Here is a 22,030-nt window from a genome sequence, read left to right on the forward strand (position 1 = left end):
TGCTACATTTTACTCTGGCGTAGGAATCTGATTCTCTCCCCATAAAGTCAAAAAGAAAGAACTGGGTTTTATATATATATGTTTTCAAATTTAGTTCAAGCCCAATTTATAATCATTGTGCTCAACTGATAGTTTAGTGACAATGTAAGGTAATACTGAAAATGATTCTTCACTGGATTTCGGAAAATAATGAGGCTATTTCCAGCAAAGAAAAAGTTACTATTTTTGCCTCTCTGCTGTCACAGATCACAGTGTATGTAGTGTTTAAAGATGAATGTTTTGGAGTCAGAAAGACCTAGATTCATTTCTGGTTTCTACCAACTTTCTCGCTCTGTAACTTGGGCATTTTGTTTATTTTCGAAGTTTCAGTTTCACATGAGGGGAAGGTGATATGTGATATGTAATAATCATGTCAACTCCCAAGCCCGTAGGGCTGTAGGGAAGATTAAGTAAGATAATGCACATAAAGTGATGAGCAAAATGCTTGCATTACTAAATAAACACTAAAAAAAATGTCAATTACTATTTTTTTTAAACTTGATAAGGCACTTTATTTTTTTCAATTATAGTTGACTTTCACTATTATTTTATATTAGTTTCAGGTGTATGGCATAGTGGTTGGACATTTATATAATTTAGGAAGTGATCCCCCTGACTAGTCTAGTACCCACCTGGCCCTATATATAGTTATTACAATATTTTTGGCTATATTTCCTATATTGCACTTTATATCTCTGTGACTATTCTGTAACTGCCAATTTATACTTCTTAATGCCTTCACTTTTTTTGCCCAGCCCTCTACCCCCATCGTGTAACCATCAGTTTGTTCTCTGTATCTATGAGTCTGTTTCTCTTTTTGTTGTTGTTGTTGTTTACTTTATTCTTTAGTTTCCACATATAAGTGAGATATGGTCTCTCTCTCTCTCTCTCTCTCTCTCTCTCTCTCTGACTTATTTCACTTAGCATAATGCCTTCTAGAGCTATCCATGTTGTCACAAATGGTAAGATCGCATTTTTTATGGCTGAGTAATATTCCATTGTATAAATGTACCACATCTTCTTTATCCAGTCGTCTATTGATGGGCATTTCAGTTGTTTCCATATCTTGGCTATTGTGTATAGTGATGCAGTGAATGGGATGCGTGTAACTTTTCAAATTAGCATTTTGGATTTCTTCAGATAAATACCCAGAAGTGGAATTGCTGGGTCATAAGGTAGTTCTATTTTTAGTTATTTGAGAAACTGTTTTCCATAGTGGCTGCGCCAATTTGTAATCCCACCAACAGTGCACGAGGGTTCCCTTCTCTCCACATCTTCGCCAGCACTTATTGTTTTTTGATTTATTGATGATAGCCATTCTGACAGGTGTGAGGTGGTAACTCATTGTGATTTTAATTTGAATTTCTCTGATGATTAGTGATGTTGAGCATCTTTTCATATGTCTTATCGGTCATGTGTGTCCTCTTTGGAGAAATGTCTGTTGAGGTTCTCTGGCCGTGTTTTAATTGGATTGTTTGTTTTTCTGGTGTTGAGTTGTATGAGTTCTTTATAAATTTTGGATATTAAGCCCTTATCAGATGTATAATGGGCAAATATCTTCTCCCATTCAATAGGCTGTCTTTTTGTTTTGTTGATGGTTTCCTTTGCTGTGCAACAACTTTTTAGTTTGATGTAGATCCATTTGTCTATTTTTTTCTTTTGATTTCCTTACCCAAGGAGATATGTCAGGAAAAAAAAAATATTTCTAAGGGCAATGTCAGAGAGTTTACTGCCTATGTTTTTCTCTAAGTATGTTATGGTTTTGGGTCTTACATTGAAGTCTTTAATCCATTTCAGTTTATTCTTGTATATGGTGTATGAAGGTGGTCCAGTTGCATTTATTTGCATGTATCTGTCCAGTTTTCCCAGGACCATATATCAAATAGATTGTCTTTACCCCATTGTATATACTTGTTTCCTTTGACATAGATGAAATGACCATATATAAACATGGGTCTTATTTCTGGGATCTCTATCCTGTTTCATTGATCTATGTGTCTGTTTTTATGCCAGTACCTTGCTGTTTTGATTACTATGGCCTTGTAGTATAATTTGATATCACGTAGTGTGATACCTCCAACTTTGTTGTTCTTTCTCAAGATTCCTATGGCTATTCAAGATATTTTATGATTCCATATAAATTTTAGGATTATTTGTTCTAGTTCTGTGAAAAATGTCATTAGTATTTAGATAGGGATTGCATTAAATCTATAAATTGCTTTGGGTACTACGGACATTTTAACTATGTTAATTCATTCTATCCATGAGCATGGTATGTGCTTCCATTTATTTGTATCTTTTTCAATGTCTTATAATTTTCTGAGTAAAGGTCTTTTACCTCCTTGGTTAAATTTATTCCTAGGTATTTCAATTTTTTATGCAATTGTAAATAGGATTGATTTCTTACTTCCTCTTTCTGATAGTTCATTATTGGTGTATGAAATGCAACCAATTTCTGAGTATTAAATGTGTATCCTTCTACTTTACTAAATTCATTTATCAGTTCTAATGGCTTTTTGGTGGAATCTAGGGTTCTCTGTGTATAGTATCATGTCACTTGTGAATATTGACATTTTTATTTCTTCCTTTCCAATTTAGATGTCTTTTTTTTTTTTTTTTTTCCGGCTGCTGTGGCTAAAACTTCCAATGCCTTGTTGAATAAAAGTGGTAAAAGTGGACATCCTTGTCTTGTTCCTAATCTTAAGAAAATGTTTTAGCTTGTCCCCATTAAGTATGATGTTAGCTGTGAGTCTGTCATATAGGGCCTTTTTATGTTGAGATATGTTCCCTCTATTCCCACTTTGCTAAGTTTTTATCATAAATGGATGCTGAATTTTGTCAAATCCTTTTTCAGCATCTATTGATATTATCATATGATTTTTAGCTTTCGTTTTGTTTGTGTGGTGTATCACATTAATTGATTTCTTTATAATGAATCAAACTTGCGTCCCAGGAATACATCCCATTTGATCATGGTTTTAAATGTATTGCTAGATTCAATTTGCTAATATTTTGTTGAGGATTTATGCATTACATTTATCAGGGATATCAGCCTATAGTTTTCTTTTTTTCTGATGTCTTTGTCTGGTTTTGAAATCGGGTTAATGATGGTCTTGTAAACTGATTCTGGGAGCTTTCCCTCCTCTTCAATTTTTTGAGTAGTTTGAGAAAAATAGGTGTTACTTCTTCAAATGTTTGCTAAAGTTCACCTGTGAAGCCATCTGGTCTAGGACTTCTGTTTGTTAGGTTTTTTGATTACTGATTCGATTTCATTTGCAATAATCGTTTGGTTCAGATTTTCTATTTCTCTTGATTCAGCCCTGGAAGATTGTATGCTTCTAGGAATTTATCTATTTCTCCAGATTTCCAATTTGTTGCCGTATAATTGCATGATATATATATATATATATATATATATATATATATATATATATATATATATATATAATATACTATATATTTATATATGTAGTACTTATATATATTTATATATGTGTATATATATATATATATATATATATATATATATATATATTTGTATTTCTGTGGTGTTCATTGTCACTTCTCCTCTTTCATTGCTGATTTTATTTGTTTGGGTCCTCTCTCTTTTTTTCTTGATGAGTCTCATTAAATGTTTATCAATGTTTTAATCTCTTCTATTTTTTTTAGATTATATTTCATTATTTGCATTCTGATCTTTACTATTTACTGCCTTCTACTCACTTTGGGCTTGGTTTGCTATTTCTTTTCCGTTCTTTTAAGTATAAAGTTAGATTAGTTTAGTTGAGATATTTGTTTCTTGAGGTAGGCCTGTATTGCTATGAATTTCCCTTCTAGGACTGCTTTCACAGTGTCCCAACAAACCCAGATTTGCGGTTGTTGTGTTTTCATTCATTTCCCTTTGTCTTAAAGCATCTTTTGATTTCTTCTGTGATTTCATTTTAACCCATTCATTGTTTAGTAGCATGTTATTTAGCCTACTGTTTTTTCAGTATTATTGTTGTCGTTATTAATTTTTTTAATTAAATTTATTGGGGTGACAATTGTTAGTAAAATTACATAGATTTCAGGTGTACAATTCTGTATTACATCATCTATAAATCCCATTGTGTGTTCATCACCCAGAGTCAGTTCTCCTTCCATCACCATATATTCGATCCCCCTTACCCTCATCTGGTTGCCAGAGGGTAAGGTCGTTATTAATTTTTAGTTTCATATCCTTATGGACAGAGATGCTTGATATGATTTCAGTCTTCTTGAATTCATTGAGACTTCTTTTGTGGCCTACCACATAGTCTATCTTGGAAAATGTTCTATGTGCACTTGAAACAAATGCATATCCTGATACTTTGAAGTAGAGTGCTCTAGAAATATCAGTTAAATCCATCTGGTCTAGTGTGTCATTTAAATCTGCTGTTTCATTGTTGATTTTCTTTTTAGAAGATCTGTCCATTGGTGTCAATGGGGTTTTAAAGTCCCCTACTGTGACTATATTACTGTTGATCTCTCCTTTTATGTTGGTCAATATTTGTTTTACATATTTAGGTGCTCCTACATTTGGAGCATAAGTGTTTACTAGGATTATATCCTCTTATTGGATTGATTCCTTTGTCATAATGTAATGTCCTTCTTTGTCTCTTATTATAGTCTTTGTTTTAAAGTCTATTTTGTTTGATACAAGTATTGCTACCTCAGAATGTTTTTTTGTTCCATTTGCATGAAATATCTTTTTCTATCCCTTTACTTTCAGTCTGTGTGTGTCTTTCAATCTGAGGAGGTTCTCTTCTAGGCAGCAAATGTAGGGTCTTGGTTTCTTATTTAATTTATTTATTTTGACATTCAATATTACATTAATTTCAGGTGAACAGCATAGTGGTTAGACATTTATATAATAAGAAGTGATGCCCCTGACTAGTCTAGTACCCATCTGGCACTATGCATAATTATTATCATATTATTGACTATAGTCTCTACCAATTTATACATCTTAATCTTTTCACTTTTTTCACCCTGCCCCCAACTCCCCCACCTCATCTATCAGCCCGATAAATCTAGTGCCCATCTGACACCAACTCTGTCTTTGGATTGGAGCATTTAATCCATTTACATTTAAAGTGATTATTGATAGCTACCTATTTATTGCCATTTTATTCATATTTATGTTCTTTGTTTTGTTTTCCACCTTCTTCTTTAAAAAAAGTCCCTTTAATATTCCTTGAATACTGGCTTAGTGGTAATGCATTCCTTTAGCTTTTCTTGCCTGAGTTCTTTATCTTTTCTTCAATTTTAAATGACAGTCTTGCTGGGTAGAGCAGTCTTAATTGTAGGTCCTTACTTTCCATCACTTTGAATATCTCATGCCAATTCCCTCTGGCCTGCAAAGTTTCAGTTGAGAAATCACCTGACAGTCTTTTGGGCGCTCCCTTATAAGTAACTAGTTGTCTTTCTCTTGCTGCTTTTAGGAATCTCTCTTTGTCTGTACCCTTTGCCACCTTAATTATGATGTGTATTGTGGGCCTCTTTGGATTCATCTTGTTTGGGACTCTCTGAACTTCCTGGACTTGTATGTTTATTTCCTTTGCCAGGTTAGGGAAATTTTTAGTCATTATTTCTTCAAATAGATTCTCGATCCTTTGCTCACTTTCTTCTCCTTCTAGTACTCGTGTGATGTAAATGTTGTTATGCTTGATGTTGTCCCAGATGCCCCTTAAACTATCTTCATTTTTTAAAAATTATTTTTCTTTTTGTTATTGTGATTGTTTTTTGCTACCTTGTCTTCTAAATCACTGATTCAATTTATCTTATCTGCTGTTGATTCCTTCTAGTGTATTCTTAATTTCACTTATTGTTTCTTTATTTCTGACTGATTCTTTTTTAGGATTTCTATGTCCTTCTTTATGCTTACTACCACTTTGTTGAAGCTCTCACTAAGTTCCCTAAGCATTCTTATAACCAGTCTTTTAAACTCATGGTCGCTAGTACCATGTTTCCCCAAAAATAAGAGCTAGCCAATCAGCTATTATACTATATTGTATTGTATTGTATTATATTATATTCCCAGTCTTATACTAAAATAAGACTGGGTCTTATATTAATTTTTGCTCCAAAAGATGCATTAGAGCTGATTGTCTGGCTAGCTCTTATTTTTAGGGAAATACGGTAGGTTGGTTACTTCCATTTCATTTAGTTATTTTTCTAGAGTTTTCTCTTGTTCTTTTATTTGGAACATGTTTTTTTGTTTCCTTATTTTCTCTGCCTCTCTATGTTCATTTCTCTGTATTAGGTAGATCTCCTATGTCTCTCAGTTTTTGCTGGGTGGCCTTATGTAGTAGGTGTCCTATATGGCTCAGTGACACACTCTCCCTGATGACCTGTACTGTGTGTGCTCCATGAGTATCCCTTGTGTGGGATGTGTGTGCTTTCCTGTTGTAGTTGAGCCTTGATTACTTTTGGAAAATTAGTGAGTGAGATTGATGCTCTCCGGCTGTGAGGATTAGCCATGCCCACAGCATATAAGCTGCTGTTTGGGGGCTGACCCTTCAGAGGGGCATTTTCCCCAGTGGCTCCTGTGGGTGTTGAGACCACCCTTTGGATGTGCTGCTTGTGGGCTAATCACCTGGTGATCTGTTGTGGTCTGAAGCTGGCCTCCAGGTGTGTTGCTTCTCGTGCCTCCTGGGAGGGACTCACATGCAAGCCAAGTTCAGCCATTGCCTGTGACCTGCCATAGCTGCCTGGTAGGAGCTACAATACTATATGCAGTTAGTTGCTGTCTGTGCTGGACCTAGAGGCACGTGGGTGTGGTCCCACTGAGAACCAATGCTGGCTGCCACCAGTATCAGGCCTGGAGCATTTAGCAAAAGGCTCAGGGAAACTCTAGGCCTGTTGCCACCTGTCAACTTCCCATAAGGATCAGCCACTGAAAGAGCCTCCTTAGGTGAAAGGGGCCAGGCTGCCTGCCCTGGTGCAGAAAGTGCCTCCAGTGGTTCTGTGAGTTGGGCAGGGCAGGGTCCCAGGGAATCACTGGGGGAGAGGGGGCGGTGTTTACAAGATTAATGGAGATTCAGTTCTTGGGCAAGTGCCAAACCTGTGTCCACTCTACAAAGTGCCCAGTGAACACTGAGGCCAGCCGCTGCTTGCCTTGAGCCTGCAGATCCTCAAGAGTTTTCTAAGAAAGGCTGTAATGCAAGTTGGGACTGATTGCCCACCACCTGTGTCTCAGGTGGCTGCACAGGCTGCTGTGGGTTGTTTGTTGCTGGAAGAACCTCCTGCATTGTTCAGGGTGGGGCTGGTTGCCCAGGTGCTGAGAGTGTCTCCAGCAATGTTGCGAGTATTGGGGGGGTGGTCTCAGGGAGTCACCAAGATGAGGTGCACAGAGTTCACCAGGCCAGTGGAATTTCAGATTTGGCCATGTGGGAGAGGGCTCAACACAGGAAAGATGGTACCTCACTATAGGCTATACCTGAGGTGGGCTCAACACAGGGATAATGGAGGCTGTCGCTCTAGCCCTCACCCCAAAGCCACACAACTTAGTTCTACCCTGTATGTCTCTGGCACCTTTCAAGTTGCACCCTCTCCACTGGAGCACAAGGTGAATACCTGCAAGAGAATGAGTCTGTGTTGTGGGCCTTTTAAGAGGATGTCTGGGTTTTCAGCCACTTTTGATCTCACCTGGATGGGCAGAATCCTTACTGATTTTCATAGCCAGGTGTTATGGGGACTCCTCTTCCCAGCACTGGCACTGGACCCTTGGGCTGAGAAACTCGATGTGGGGCTGGTACCCCTCACTTCTCAGGGGGACCTCCACTGCCAAGATATCTCTCCCAATACTCAACCATTACCTATGAGTGTGAGTCCAGCCTGTTTCGTGTCTCTGCCCCTCCTCCCAGTCTGGACATGGCCTCTTCTTTATATCCTTAGTTATAGGGGATCTGTTCAGCTAGTCTTCAGCTGGTTCTTGAGGTTGATTGTTCTGTAATTTAGTTGTAATTTTAATGTGGTCATGGGAGGTGTCAGGCCCAGCATTTACCTATTCCAGCTTAGAATCTTCTGATCTGTAAGTTACTATTGTTATTACTAAGCAGAGCCAGTCTGGGGTGTGATTAAGCAATGACTCTGGCACCAGACTGTCTGCTTTCAAGTCTCACTTTCCCTACTTACTATCTGTGTGAACTTGAATAAGTTATTTAACTTCTCTGTGCCCATTTCCTAACCTGTAAAATAGTATTTACTTCATGTGGTTGTGAGGATTAACTTAGTTAATGTACATAAATTACTTAACAGCATTGTTCAATAGAACTTTCTATGGTTATAGAAATATTCTAAATCCGTGCTTTCCAATATGATAGCCATAAACCACATGTAGTTATTGAGTACTTGAAATGTGGCTAGTGCAACTAAGGAACTGAATTTTCAATTGGATTAATTTAAATAGCCACATGTGGCTAGTGGCTACCATATTGAACAGTGCAGACTTAGAACACTGGCTGACTATCTTAAACCATTAGCATTGTTTAGTAAATGCCAGACTAAGTGTGTTAGCTAGTAGCAGTGGTGGTGCTGGTGCTGGTGAGCATCATTTATAAGCAAGTGATTGCTTATTATCAGCAGTGATCATAGGCTGAGGAGGAGAAAAAAATCATCTTCCAGTAATACGTGTAATACATGTTGAAAACACAGGAAGTAAGGGTTGTGAGGTGAACTAACAAATCATATGAATCATATATCCAACTAAATTCATTCTTTTTCAAATTTTTTCCTCTGTTTCAGTTTCTATTTTGAATATAGTTATGTATATTATAAAGCATGTCCTCAATGGGAGAGATCCTGTGATTTCCTAAAAAGTAATTTCTTCCCAAAAGTGAGAGAGAGAGAGAGAGAGAGAGAGAGAGAGAGAGAACAACTTTCTTGTTTACCAAAGAATTAGAATAGTTGCTTATTATCATGAAATAGCATACAAGACAAGAACTCAGTATGTCAATATTGATGTTTAACTTGAAAAAGCATCACATTTTGTCAATTTAAAAAAAAAACATATTTTTAATGAAAAATTTTTAAAAATCAGGGCCACCAAACATGTAGAAAATAATTTAATGTCACCAAGAATGATATATGCCTTCTCGTTTACTCTGATCTGCATAATAGCTACTCTTCTCTAAAGTAAATACACATAAAAATTTCTTCTTGATCTAACCATCTCAGGATTACTACAGGCTCCCTTTACTTAATGTTTTATGAGAGCAAGAAAATCAGAAATATAATTATGTTGATATGGAATTACTTTTATAGTGTTTAAGAAAAGCAGTGCAGATACCCTAAAAAATTAGATTTGAACAGACCTTTTTCCCACAATAGTCATCATTCTCAGGATTTCACAGATACTATAACATGGCACATCACTCAAATCAATGCACAATATGGAAATACTGTGTAAGTTCCATTTTCTTTAAGAGAATGGAGGACACATCTCCACTTAAGTTACTAAGCAGAAAATAGCTATGTTAAATGTTGGACAGGCTTTTTCCTTTTTTAATTTTATTGGGTAACAGTGTTTTTTTCCAGGACCCATCAGCTCCAAGTCAAGTCGCTGGCCTTCAATCTAGTTGTGGAGGGCGCAGCTCAGCTCTAAGTCCAGTCACGATTTTCAATCTAGTTACAGGGGGGCGCAGCCCACCATCCCATGCAGGAATGGAACCAGCAACCTTGTTAAGAGCACGCGCTCTAACCACCTGAGCCATCCAGCCACCCACCAGCAGCTCAGCGGCAGCTCAGCTCAAGTTGTTGTCTTTAATCTAGTCCTGAAGGGAGCAGCTCACTGGCACATATGGGAATCGAACTGGCAACCTTGTGTAGAGCACGCACTCTAACCAACTGAGCCAACCGGCGACCCACGACAGGCTTTATACTTGGTTTTGTTTGAGCTTTAAAGCTCATTATCATTTCAGTAGTCAGGCAAAGGAAGTTTAAATTTGGGTACAGGAGACAAATGTCAGAAAAGTGACACTGAGTCTTTGTTAATTGCAAAAGAAACACTCTACAATCTGGAAGAGCCCTTTCCTTTCAGTTCCCCAGCCCTCCCCAGGCTCCTCCCTGCTCCAGCATCAGGGAAGGCTGGGCAGTATTTATGTACCCATGCCAGCAGCTAATTATAGAGATAATCTCTGAAAGCAAACTGATTAGGCATGACATGTGAAATTATCTGAGAAGACTTAGTCTTCTAATCAAATCAGATCTAAAACCTATACATGAAGGCCCAAACACAGGGGCCAACTTTTCAAATACCCAGTTTTCCCTGTAACTATCATCAGTGACCTGGAAGGGTGCACTTGGCTTTCCACAGCACAGGGATCTTCTTGTAGAGCTAGCCTAACACAGTATGGAAATGATTCTCAGCCTGGAGCACTTGGTCCCCAGAGGGCTATGAATAGATGACATGGGACTGTAATGAATCCCCTGAAACTACATTCAAGTTGTGTCTGTCTCTTATATTTGTCACTGTGTATGTATGTCAGTGTGGAGGAAGGGTCACTAGCTACCGTGTTGCCCCAAAAATAAGACCTATGCCAAAAAAATAAGTCCCAGTTAAGATCGTGAGCCAGATGGACACAGTTAGTATGTTATGAGGGTGTTCCACAGGAAGATGAAATGACTGTATTTTAATAAATGTAGATTGTTGTACATGAGAAAATAAGACATCCCCTGAAAAATATGCCCTAATGCGTCTTTTGGAGCAAAAATTAATATCAGACCCAGTCTTATTTTCAGGGAAATATGCATGTAGGTCTTATTTTTAGGGAAACATAGTTTTCTTTTAAGGGCATGTGCCCATACTTGTAAAAGCATGCCATGAAGAAGGTAAATGGCTCCAAAATATTTTCCCCACAAAATTAAAGTGATCAGAGCAAACACTTTTACTGATACCGTGTTTCCCCAAAAATAAGACCAGGCCAGACAATCAGTTCTAATGCATCTTTTGGAGGAAAAATTAATATAAGACTCAGCCTTATATTATAGTAAAATAATACCAGGTCTTATATTAATTTTGCTCCAAAAGACACATTAGAGCTGATTGTCCAACTAGGTCTTATTTTCGGAGAAACACGGTAGTATCTCTGAAGCAGCCTCTCCACTTTAGACAGTTTTTGTAAATGTTACCTTTATCTTGTATTTGAAAAAATCCAAAAGTGTTCTGAAATTTCTTTTTCAACTCGGGAAAAATATTTTGGACACACTTGAAAATTAAACCCAGAATATCATGTAAAGTATTCTCATAGTGCACTTCTATACCTCCAACATCTATGATAGACTCAGGACATTTGGGAAGAAAGTGAAAACCTAAGTCTGTCTTCCAAATGTTTTGTCTGGGTCTGTGGTTTCCAACGGGGTTGGGGGCAGGGGGTGAGGGGAGTTTTCTAAGTTGGTCCTTAGAAATCAACAGGGATGCTTACAATAGGCATTTACAGGCTCCACACCTGAGATCCTAATTTAATTATTTGGGGTGAGCTGAGACCTCTGCAATTTTAAAGTTCCCCAGTGATTCCATTGTGCATGCCAGGCTGAGGACCACTGACTCAAGTGCTAGACACACTGCTTGGCACACAATCCATGCTCTCCAGGTGACATCTGCTGTAGTCACCATCGTGATCAGTGTCTGCTCCACCCCCATTCCTCTGAGCCCACTCTTCACACATCGCACCTCAGGAGATGGGCATTCGAATGTAATAAACATGGGGAATTGGCTACAATTTCCACTTTTCTTATAAATTTTAAAAATCCCATAGATCTAGAGTTAGTCACAAACTGTACCTTAAAGAGTAAAGCCATAGGTTTTATTCTTGACTGTAGAGTCAATGAGAGTCTTCTTCTCCAGGCAATGTCCTTCCCTTTTCCCCTCTATTCATAAGAAAGGCTCATTTCCACATGATTTGTCCTATACTATACACTGCTTAAAGAAATAAGGTATAATATAGGCTAGGTTGTTATATAGAAAACTCAAAGAACCATTAAATTCCTTTTTTAAGCAGTCAACCTAATTTAACAAATATTTACTGGGCACTGGATAGAATTTGAAGTAGAAAGTGGGCTAAAATATAAGGCGAATCAAGCAAACTACCCCAAGCACTGCTACTTCAAAAGTATGAGCTATAAAGTATTAAAACTTTGCCAGCTGCCATGCAGTGTGCTAGCTGCTTCATATGTATTATCTCATCCTATCCCTTTGTTATAAGGAAGAACTTTTATTACTATGTTGTGCCCAAGTTACTGGAGCTTATCCAGATCATCCACGTGGAACACATAGGCCGTAAACAACCAACCAACGCTACAGTCACCTGGCCATTTTCCAGCACATTGTGTGGGTGTTGGGAAAGCATGTAGTTCCAGTGTGTGGCGCGGTGCTGGCACCGAGTGAACACAGCGTAAGAACTATTGCTAATAACAGCACTCTACATAGATCACCCCCTAGAAATGTCAGTCAGTTTCAGAGACAAAGTCAGTTTCTGAGTCTCAGAAAGCCACCCAAGGTCCCACTGCTAGTAAGTGTTGAAGCTGGCATGGAACTCTGGCATCTCCTGCCAGATACCTGATACTTCTGAGATGTATTATGGATAAACTCCACACCAAATAGCCTCACACCCTCCTGGACTCAGACGTCGTACCTGCAGATGAAGTCTCTGGTCTATTTTAGTGTCCAGCTTCCTGGTCTTCAAGTTCAGCAGTGAGAACTCCCTCTTTGCACACATTTCTTTATAGTGTTTCTAATTAGCAACAAGGCACAGGCCCCCTGAGCATTTTTTCCTCTTGAACTCAGGGATCCCCCATGTCCTGGTGGGAAACTTGAGCCCTATCCAGAAGCAGAGTTCGCCTGGCCGCTGTACCATGGAAATCTGTTGCTGCACCAAATGTACTTCCACTTCCTGCTGACAAAGAGCAGCCGGTAGCCAGGCTATTAACCTGAGCTCTAATTAGGGTAGTTTTTATAATGAGTAGGAGAGAGTGATTCTAATTAGTAATTTTCCATCTTTTTCTCAATAGGATCCCCCAGTCAAAGCAATGAGCTATCCTCATCGCACTGGTTCCATTGCCAAAATATAATTATACTGTGAAACAGAAGCAAAAGTGAAGGTGGTTAAGGACACAGGAGAGCAGAGAGAGGTTTTATGTGCTGCTAATGAGCTGCATTTGCCCCCAATTCATTTCTTAGGTCCGTGGCACTAAGATGGTTGGTTCTGACATGGTGGTGACAGTTGAGTTCACCAATCCTTTGAAGGAAACTCTGCAAAATGTTTGGATGCGCCTGGATGGTCCTGGAGTGACAAAGCCAATGAGGAAGATGTTCCGGTATGTGCTGAGGGGCTGTGGGTAGGTGACAGGGGCTGTGGGTAGGTGACAGGGGCTGTGGGTAGGTGACGGGGGCTGTGGGAAGGTGACGGGGGCTGTGGGAAGGTGACGGGGGCTGTGGGTAGGTGACGGGGGCTGTGGGTAGGTGACGGGGGCTGTGGGAAGGTGACAGGGGCTGTGGGTAGGTGACGGGGGCTGTGGGTAGGTGACGGGGGCTGTGGGAAGGTGACGGGGGCTGTGGGAAGGTGACGGGGGCTGAGGGAAGCTTTATTGCTCTCTGTCTTTTCCAAACTTACATCTAGTCCCCAATGAAAATGCCTCAGAAGCTGCTACCTCCTTGTTGGCATTTCTATGTGTCAAAAGGTAAAAATAGGGTTGGTTTAACAGGTACTTCCATCGTTTCATCCTTAAAACCACCCAAATGTGGTGGGTACTATTATTATTTCCCTTCAGTAGCAGAGAAAGTTGAGGCTTTAAGAGATCCGCTGGTTTTCCCCAACGCGCACAGCTTGTAAGAGCAGCAGCAAGATTCAGTCTCAGGGTGGCTGAGTCCAGAACCCAAGTCTCACGCATTTTGCCATCCTACTTCCCCGTGTATCGTGTATCGATTCTACTAGTATTTATTGAGTAGCCACTATGTGTCAGATATTACAGTGAAAGTGTTCCTTTTCATGAATCCCCTTTCCAACTCCAACTCCCAGATTTCACCAACCCAAGCACTCTCTAGAACTGTTGTTTTCAGTAGAATAAAGTTAAGCCTGAAGAGTTCTACGGTTAGGTCCCTAGTCAGGGGACCAATGACTACCCCAGGCTCTGGAATAATAATAATATGAATGAAAATCTGCTTCTTACACACCTGGCACCATCAGATTGTGCCATACAGTTCTCAGCTTCTATGTCTGCTACTGACAAAGACAGTCACCCAACGAAACAGACCATTCCAAGGTCAAGTAGCTCTGATTATTCGAAAACAGTTCTACCCTTTGATCCTACCAGTTCTGTCATCTGGACTTATACACAGAATAAGGCCCATCTCTCTTCTACCATGTTTCCCCGAAAATAAGACCTAGCCAGACAATCAGCTCTAATGCGTCTTTTGGAGCAAAAATAAATATAAGACCCAGTATTATATTATATTATATTATATTATATTATATTATATTATATTATATTATATTATATTATATTATAATCTGGTCTTATTTTAAAATAAGCCAGGTCTTATATTAATTTTTGCTCCAAAAGGTGCATTAGAACTGATTGTCTGGCTAGGTCTTATTTTCAAGGAAACACGGTATCTGATGGCTTACAAACATTTGCAAACAACTGTCACATCTTCCTTGAGTCTTTTCTATACCTACCCAGACTTCATTCCACTCACCTCTAATAGGGTTTTAGCTCCCTCCGTCCTCCATATGCTCTAGTTTGTCTGTGCTCCTCTTAGACTATGACACCTAGAATGAAGCCCAATCTTGAGGTTTATTACTTTCATTCTTCCACAAATAAGTCCCTGTCAGCATCAATCAATCTAGCACATTTCCTGTGGGGTGACCTTCTAAGACATAGAAAGGGAGGTGGAGAGCTTAGGAAACTGCCTGAAGAGCAGATGTGTTAGGGATTTCCCCGATGTCCTTTACAAAAGCTACCCTGCTCTGTAGTCTGTGTAGTCTGCATGTGCAAGGCCTCCTGTACCCCTTCTGGGGCGCCTTTAAAAACCAATTTGCCCACTAAGGCCTCTCTGCATTTCTTTCAAATTATAGCTTCTAAGAGATGCCTGATGCTGCTGGATGCAATAAGCAGCAGAGGAAATAATTTGAGTGCGCTAAAAAAAAAAAAAAAAAAAATGGAAGTACAAAACATAACAACCTTCCTGTGCTAATAGGACAGTTGCAGGGCAAAAAAAAAATGAATTAAATTAGAAATCAACGCCAGCTAGCGGGAGAGGTCAGCAGTAATAGTCCTGCTTTCGTCAGAAACGATAGTCTCACTCACCCGTTCTCGCACCTTCCCACTCGAATCAGATGCAAGAATCGCTCAGGCAAAGTGAAACACGTTTCTTCTTCAAAACAGCCCCCTGCTGTATCCAATTTTTCCTTTTCAAGCAGTAACCCCACAAGCTTCATCTGAGGATACCAGAACCTCCTGCTACCTTTACATCTTGGCTGTGCCAAGAATGCCACCTTGATCAAAAGCCAATGCTTGAGAAGAAACACTCTCTGTATTAGAAGAAAGATTAATGCTCACACAGTGCAATGACCCACCATTGGGAGGTACAGGGCTCAAAGGAGATTGAGTGTCCAGGTACATTGTTTATTGTTAATGAAGATGAAAGGATGAAAGAGGCCAGTCCCTGCGTGAATGCTGGCCCAACGTCCCTCCCATACTCTGCCTTAAGGTACTATTAATATTAGCAGTTACTTCAACATATTGGTCTATGGAAGATGGGTACCAGACAGAATGCCAGGTCCTCAGACTCTCGTGGGAATTCAGATCCAGGGGGGACCTCTCCAAAGTAAGGGAAGCTTTATTTCTTAGAGACTATCAAAAATTGGAAAGAACTTGCCATAGAAAATATCTGTTACCCTGGGTGGGCTTGGGGGTCTGGAGAGAGCACTGCTTCCTCCGTTTCCTCCTAACTCCTTCACAACCAAGCCCCAAGCCAGCCAGTGCCCACAGCCATATTGCCAGATAATTAGAAATATTCCCAAGAGCTGATCTAAGAGTGGCAGATCCAACTTGTACTTTTAAGAAGGTCTCCTGCAGAACCAGAATCTTTCACAAGACTGCATTCCTTCCTAGGATACACATCTTGAATAGTCAAGGCTGTTGCCAGCCCTCCTGTCCACCCACACGCCTGCCAGGCCTGGAAGGCGGCATCTGGTGAGCAGGGAATTGAACTAAGGACAAGGAAGGCAGTGGGTGCCGGGTCTCATTCCTTGATCAGGGTACAAGCCAACTCTACTCTGAGATGGTTTACCTTCTTGCTCTTCCCCCACCTCCTCCCACCTGTCTCAAACGCTCCCACAGACTCTCTCAGCTTTCAAGTTTCTGCACTTGATACTCCCAGAACATCAAATAATTCATCTCCCAGATTCATTTTTCTCTTTAAAAAATGGTCAGATTCCAGGAGTTATATCAAGCAAAAAGTTCTCCAACTTTGTGATTTTCATTTAAATTTTGAGTTTTTCAAGTAGGACAGAAGCCGAGGGCTAGACACACAGAGGACAAACTATAGATAGTTGCAGTTTATTGTAATAATAATAATCCCATTTGCCTGTGTGTGTTCAAGATGATAAATGACCAGCATATCCTGATGGCTCAGCATATTACTGAGGATCATTTATCATAACATCTATCCTCAGGCAAATAGGGTTATTCCAGTATTACTCCACTTACCAAGATGGGTAAAGGATTTATTTCCTTCTTCTGTATGTATTTATCTTTGGGAAAATGCATACTTAGGCATGCCTGTGTATCTTCACGTATGAATATATTTTTATGATACTCATACATGATGAGCGCACATGTATACAGGTATGAGATGCAGGTATGAGTATAATTATGTGGATGAGTTTATGAGTGAGTGCAAATAATGAAGTGAAGCTGAAGGATTATAGTTCCTGTTTGAAGCAGTTACCTGTGTTACATGGGCCCAGCCCAGATCCATAAGCAGGATGACTATTTTGCAGTGTTTCTGATTGATCACGTAGGGAAACCAGAAAAGAGAAAATGAATGGATCAGGGTAAAAATAGCACAGTTATTGAGAAATAAATATCTGAAATCCTATATTCATATTGAATTAATCACTGTGAATTAAGGATGGATAACACCGTACCGGCAGGAGGAACTTACTTTCCTAAATTATTTTGTAGCACGTTCAGGCAGAGCAAACAACAACCACAAAGGTGGTGATGATAATAAAAGTAATAATAAGAATAACAACGACAACAGACATCTAATACTTGGCACCCCCCACGTCTTGCCATAGTTCCCAGCACAGTACAAATCACTCAGCCCCCCCCCCCGCACATCCTATTCAATATTCCACAGTGTCTGCTTTTTACAGGTGAGGAAACCCATGATGAGCTCAGTGATTATCAAACCTGGAGTCATAAAATCAATTTATTGGTTTGAAAAATACATGTACAGGTTATGCGTGTGCACTTTTCATATAGTTTGGCTTTTATAGAACTGATTTAAATCATTGGTGTAGCCACAATTATAAAGAACAAAAATTAGGAAAAACACTAGCAAATACCCAATTGAGACGTTGAGACTGTCAGTGTCAAAGTCAATGCCTGGAGCAGCCCAAAAAGAGGGGTCCCCAAGGTCTTCAATGTCTGTCCCAATTCACTGGCGACAGATGCACGAGAGAAAGGGATTTCTTATTTAGGGTCTGGATTTCTAGGAATGGGGCCTTTTTATCCCAGAGGACACACCTGTGGCCAGCTGAAATGTATATTGTTTTAGTGATAGTTGAGAGAATCTTGGGGTTCCAACTTTACGTAGAGAAGCTCAAGTACAGGGATGTGGTCCTGTGTTTCTCCCTTCATGTTGGCTCTGCCTAAAGTGGTGCTACATGGCTCCAGCGCCCGCCCCAAGAGCAAGTGGAGGCTCACGTGGCTGAGGCTTTGAACCACTCCAGACTTTCCTTCACATGCTCCTTCCTTGCAACCCGCCAATCACCCCAAGTCCGAAGCTCCTTTGGCCACCAGGTCCCTCCGTAGTGTCAGCAGGAAGTGCCTTCCACCAGCCCCTGATTCCTCACTCAGAGTGTGTGGATCTATCCACAGAATTCCTCAGCACAGCACATTCCTCACTCTGAGCACAAGCACCCTCATTATCGCCCCCAGTGTGTCTCTCTTCTCCCAGCATCTTGGCCATCAGGCTCTGTGACTGTGGAAGATTCCATAGGCCCCTTTGGATCTCAGTATTCTCATCTGTAAAATGAGACAGCCAGACAAAGTGATTTCTAAGTCCTTTCCAATTCTCACATGCTATGCCTCAATAACCCCATGAAAATAGATCCCTTTTTTCTCTTTACAAGACACCCATGGGCTCCCCATTCATTTCCCGATGCTCTCCGAGAAAAGCACTGGCCCAGCGTCCCATGCTGAGCTACCTAGCATGTGCCCTCCTTGAGAGTCGGAGAACAAAGACCAGGAATCCTCTATGAACAACACCTGCAGGAAGCTCTTAGTACAGAATAAAAGGTTATCTGTCTTGCTTGAGAAACTAAATGTGTGAAAAAGCAAGCACAGTGATCAAAAGTCATCTTTTTATAGAATATTACAGAAATACAGTACACAGAAGTAGAAAGAGCATGGATGTGGGAATCAGATAAACCTGGGTTCAAATCTCATCTCTGCCTATTAACAGATCTGTGATCTTGGAAAAGTTGCTTCACTTGTTTAACCTTCCATTTTTCTTAACTCTGAAATGTGTCAAATAGTATCTACCTCAAGGGACGATCATACAGATAAAAGCTGCATGTAATGTCCTCCTGAGGCCCACATGGGGTGATATGTGTGAAGCACCCCAACCCTGATGGACTTTGGTTATGCTCTGGAGTGGACCTGGCCATGAAGACGAGGAAGAAAGACCTCAGAGCATGAGCTGCAGAGGAAAAGGAGTACTCCAGGACCACGAAAGGCTAGCACATCATCAGGATGGCTTAGGGCCTCGGCAACAAATGAGCAGCAGAAAGCTGCATGGGCAGAGGACCCAATCTGGTGGTTGAAACAGGATTAGGAATCACAAACAACGCAGATACTCAAAGTCAGTTGAGAGCAGGCAGGGCTATGATCTTGGGCCTGGGAACAAGTTCTGCCCTAAGGGGTTTGGGAAGAACTAATTAGAGTGCCAGGATCTCAGCAAAGGCAGCTGGGGGCGCAGAGAGGAGGCTAATCCCAGGACGGAATGAGAGCACCAAAAAATGAGCAGAGGCAGATTAGTCACATTGATGAGGCTACTGTGGAAGCTTGGGGACAAGCTAGAGTTCAGTTGACACATGGCTGGTGGGGCTCAGCCCAGCTCCACTACACACTGGATGAACCACATACACTCAAGGACCTGCTGATGCATCCACGTGGAAAGAACCACAATCCAAGGGGTTGTCTCTGGCAGGCTCTGGCAGTCTCATTAGGGGCCTCATTTGGGTTGTAACTGGTAGAATCAGCCCGTCTTCTCGCCACCACCAACTGAGAGAAAAAGAGCAAGAGTTCTCACTGCTTCCTGATCAAAGTAGGAAACTGGATCTGCCTCTCCAGAAAGTAAAACCTTTCCTCTCTTTTCCACCCTTCAGTGAAATCCGGCCCAACTCCACTGTGCAGTGGGAGGAAGTGTGTCGGCCTTGGATGTCCGGCCGTCGGAAGCTGATGGCCAGCATGACCAGTGACTCCCTGAGACATGTGTACGGCGAGCTGGATTTGCAGATTCAAAGACCACCTTCGTAAATGCACAGGAGGCTGAGATAGACCTGGCACTTGGCCTCTTGTAGTCTTGGCTAAGGAAATTCTAATGCAAAAATAGTCAGCTCTTGCTTTACCTTAGGTGTGAAAACCCAGACAGGACTGGATAGGGCCCCAGAGTGGGGATGCCATGAATTTCAAAGACACACTTTTCCAAACCCAGGCTATTCAGTGTGGAAGTTAGTTTTTAATCGCTCTGCCTTCCAAAGGATTCTGAGGATTAGCTTTAATTAAGCTCTAATTAAGCTCTCATAGCTCATATTAGTAAAAGTCATCATTTATCATCGCAAGTGGTTGCAGCTTCAAATATCAGAGGACTTTCTTGAGCAAGGGGATTTGCTTAATACCTAGCCTCATGTAAAACAAGACTTCTGGTCCCCCATTCAGACTTTTGGGGGTAACATACTCCCCAAAAGGGAGGAAAGCACATGATTTCGGCCCTAGAATTCCACTCCCCGCTCTTACAAGCAGGATCTGCCCACTGTGTCAGAATATTTTTCCCAGGAATCAAGTACAGCATCATTTGTCTTCTTGGCAAAGCCAGGGGAAGGTCTTTCATCTTGCACCTGCAGCAAAACAACCGCCTGCCAAATTTCACAGATTTACTTTGTGAGAAGATGTAGCCCCATATTAACAAATTGCATTTGTGAGAGACTTAATCACCTAAGAAGAGATAAGGAAGCAGGTGTAATACTCAGATCTATTAAATAATGTAGTTTTATGGCTCATTTTATAGGCGGTGTCCCACCATGGCCTGATCAGCAGGAACCAATAGCCCTTACTTTAACCCTTTCTGGGCTGCAGTACAGGCATACCTCAAAGATATTGCAGGTTCAGTTCCAGACCACCACAATAAAATGAATATCGCAATAAAGCAAATCTTAATCTTTCTGCTGGTGAAGGCTCTTGCCTTCAATTAAAAAAAAAAAAAAAAGAAAAAGAAAAAAACGCAAGTATGCCTGTGCTAGAAAGTAATGAGGCTGACTCAGGACAGGAGGAATCCGACTCTAATTACTGATTATACTTTACCTGTCTCTCTGGGATCATCTTCACACAATGATGCAGGCCCAGGTCCATTTTTAGAGCTAGAATAAGCCCAATAATGTGGAGAAGCTGGCAGACTGAGTGAGCAGACATGTGGAAGGACGGGCAGCCGCTCATTCTTTCTTGTCCTTCGCATCACCTATACTGAGACCACAGCTCATCACTCAGGTGCCGCATGGTAATGTGGCCTCCACCTTGCAAATAGCCAGTGCTACTGCAGATCCTGTGACAGGATGCTGACATCATTTGTGTTGTGCTCCAAGGCTCTAACAGACAAGGCTGCTGGGTATTTATTTGCACGGCTGATTTACGGTCAGAATTACCCATGCCCTAGGGCATGTCTCAGGTCAGTAGGTTGTGATTATTAACAAACAAAAATGAACAGTGGGTAGAAAGCTGGGAGAGGGAGAGCCAGAATAGAATTCTCTAGTCTATACAACCACATTTCCAAGCCTTTGAGATTGTTGCTGAGTCTTCAGCACCAGGAATCCATGAGGGTAGCTGATTCCCTATAGCAATATCATACCTAACTCTATTAAGTAATCCCCCAGCATTTGCCGAGCCTATCAATATTCAATGTTAAAATGAAATGCATTTTGCTAGACTGTTTAACTGGCTTAATGTAGTGTATTCTTATTAACTAGAATGTAATCAAAGTTTAAAATAAAGTTAATCTGATTGTATTTGCATCTGCACAGAAGTGAACGCTTTGAATTTTCAATACAACGTACTACTAACCACAGCTGCTCAAGAAATCACCCGTCCTTAGCAGTAGATAACACACCTGGGTAGAAAGATAGGCATTTCTCCTTTCAAGAAAATGACTCTAATAGTTGTTGATGTCACAGTTAGCTTTCCTAACTGCTCTCTCTACATTTTAACCACGTTCACTAAAGGAGGATGTTTACATATTTAGTTCAAAATCCAGCTTCTAGAACTGCAAAATATCTGTAGAAACTTTCCCACAAATGATCTCTTGAATCATTAGGATGAACCAGCATAAATACCCATCATAATGAATACCTGTCACAATGGACACCTTTTGTGGTCTTAAAACAGAGATGGAAAATACATGGCAAATATGTAGGAACTGATATTCATGGCAGACATCACTAAACAATTGCAGCTCAGATAGGGCCTC

At 40.6% G+C, this 22,030-nt stretch overlaps 1 protein-coding gene across 1 annotated transcript in view; it reads left to right on the forward strand.

The window, feature by feature from the left end:
• Positions 1 to 21,572, forward strand: part of F13A1 (coagulation factor XIII A chain) — a 177,563-nt gene extending 155,991 nt beyond the window's left edge. The window contains exons 14-15 of the mRNA XM_019710859.2: positions 13,238 to 13,374; positions 19,680 to 21,572. Coding sequence (XP_019566418.2) covers positions 13,238 to 13,374; positions 19,680 to 19,830 — 288 coding nt within the window. The 3' untranslated portion in view covers positions 19,831 to 21,572. The remainder of the gene's footprint in view (positions 1 to 13,237; positions 13,375 to 19,679) is intronic.
• Positions 21,573 to 22,030: the final 458 nt, after the last annotated feature.

This window comes from Rhinolophus sinicus, linkage group LG06, assembly GCF_036562045.2.
Source record: "Rhinolophus sinicus isolate RSC01 linkage group LG06, ASM3656204v1, whole genome shotgun sequence".
In the NCBI taxonomy this organism is placed as follows: domain Eukaryota; kingdom Metazoa; phylum Chordata; class Mammalia; order Chiroptera; family Rhinolophidae; genus Rhinolophus; species Rhinolophus sinicus.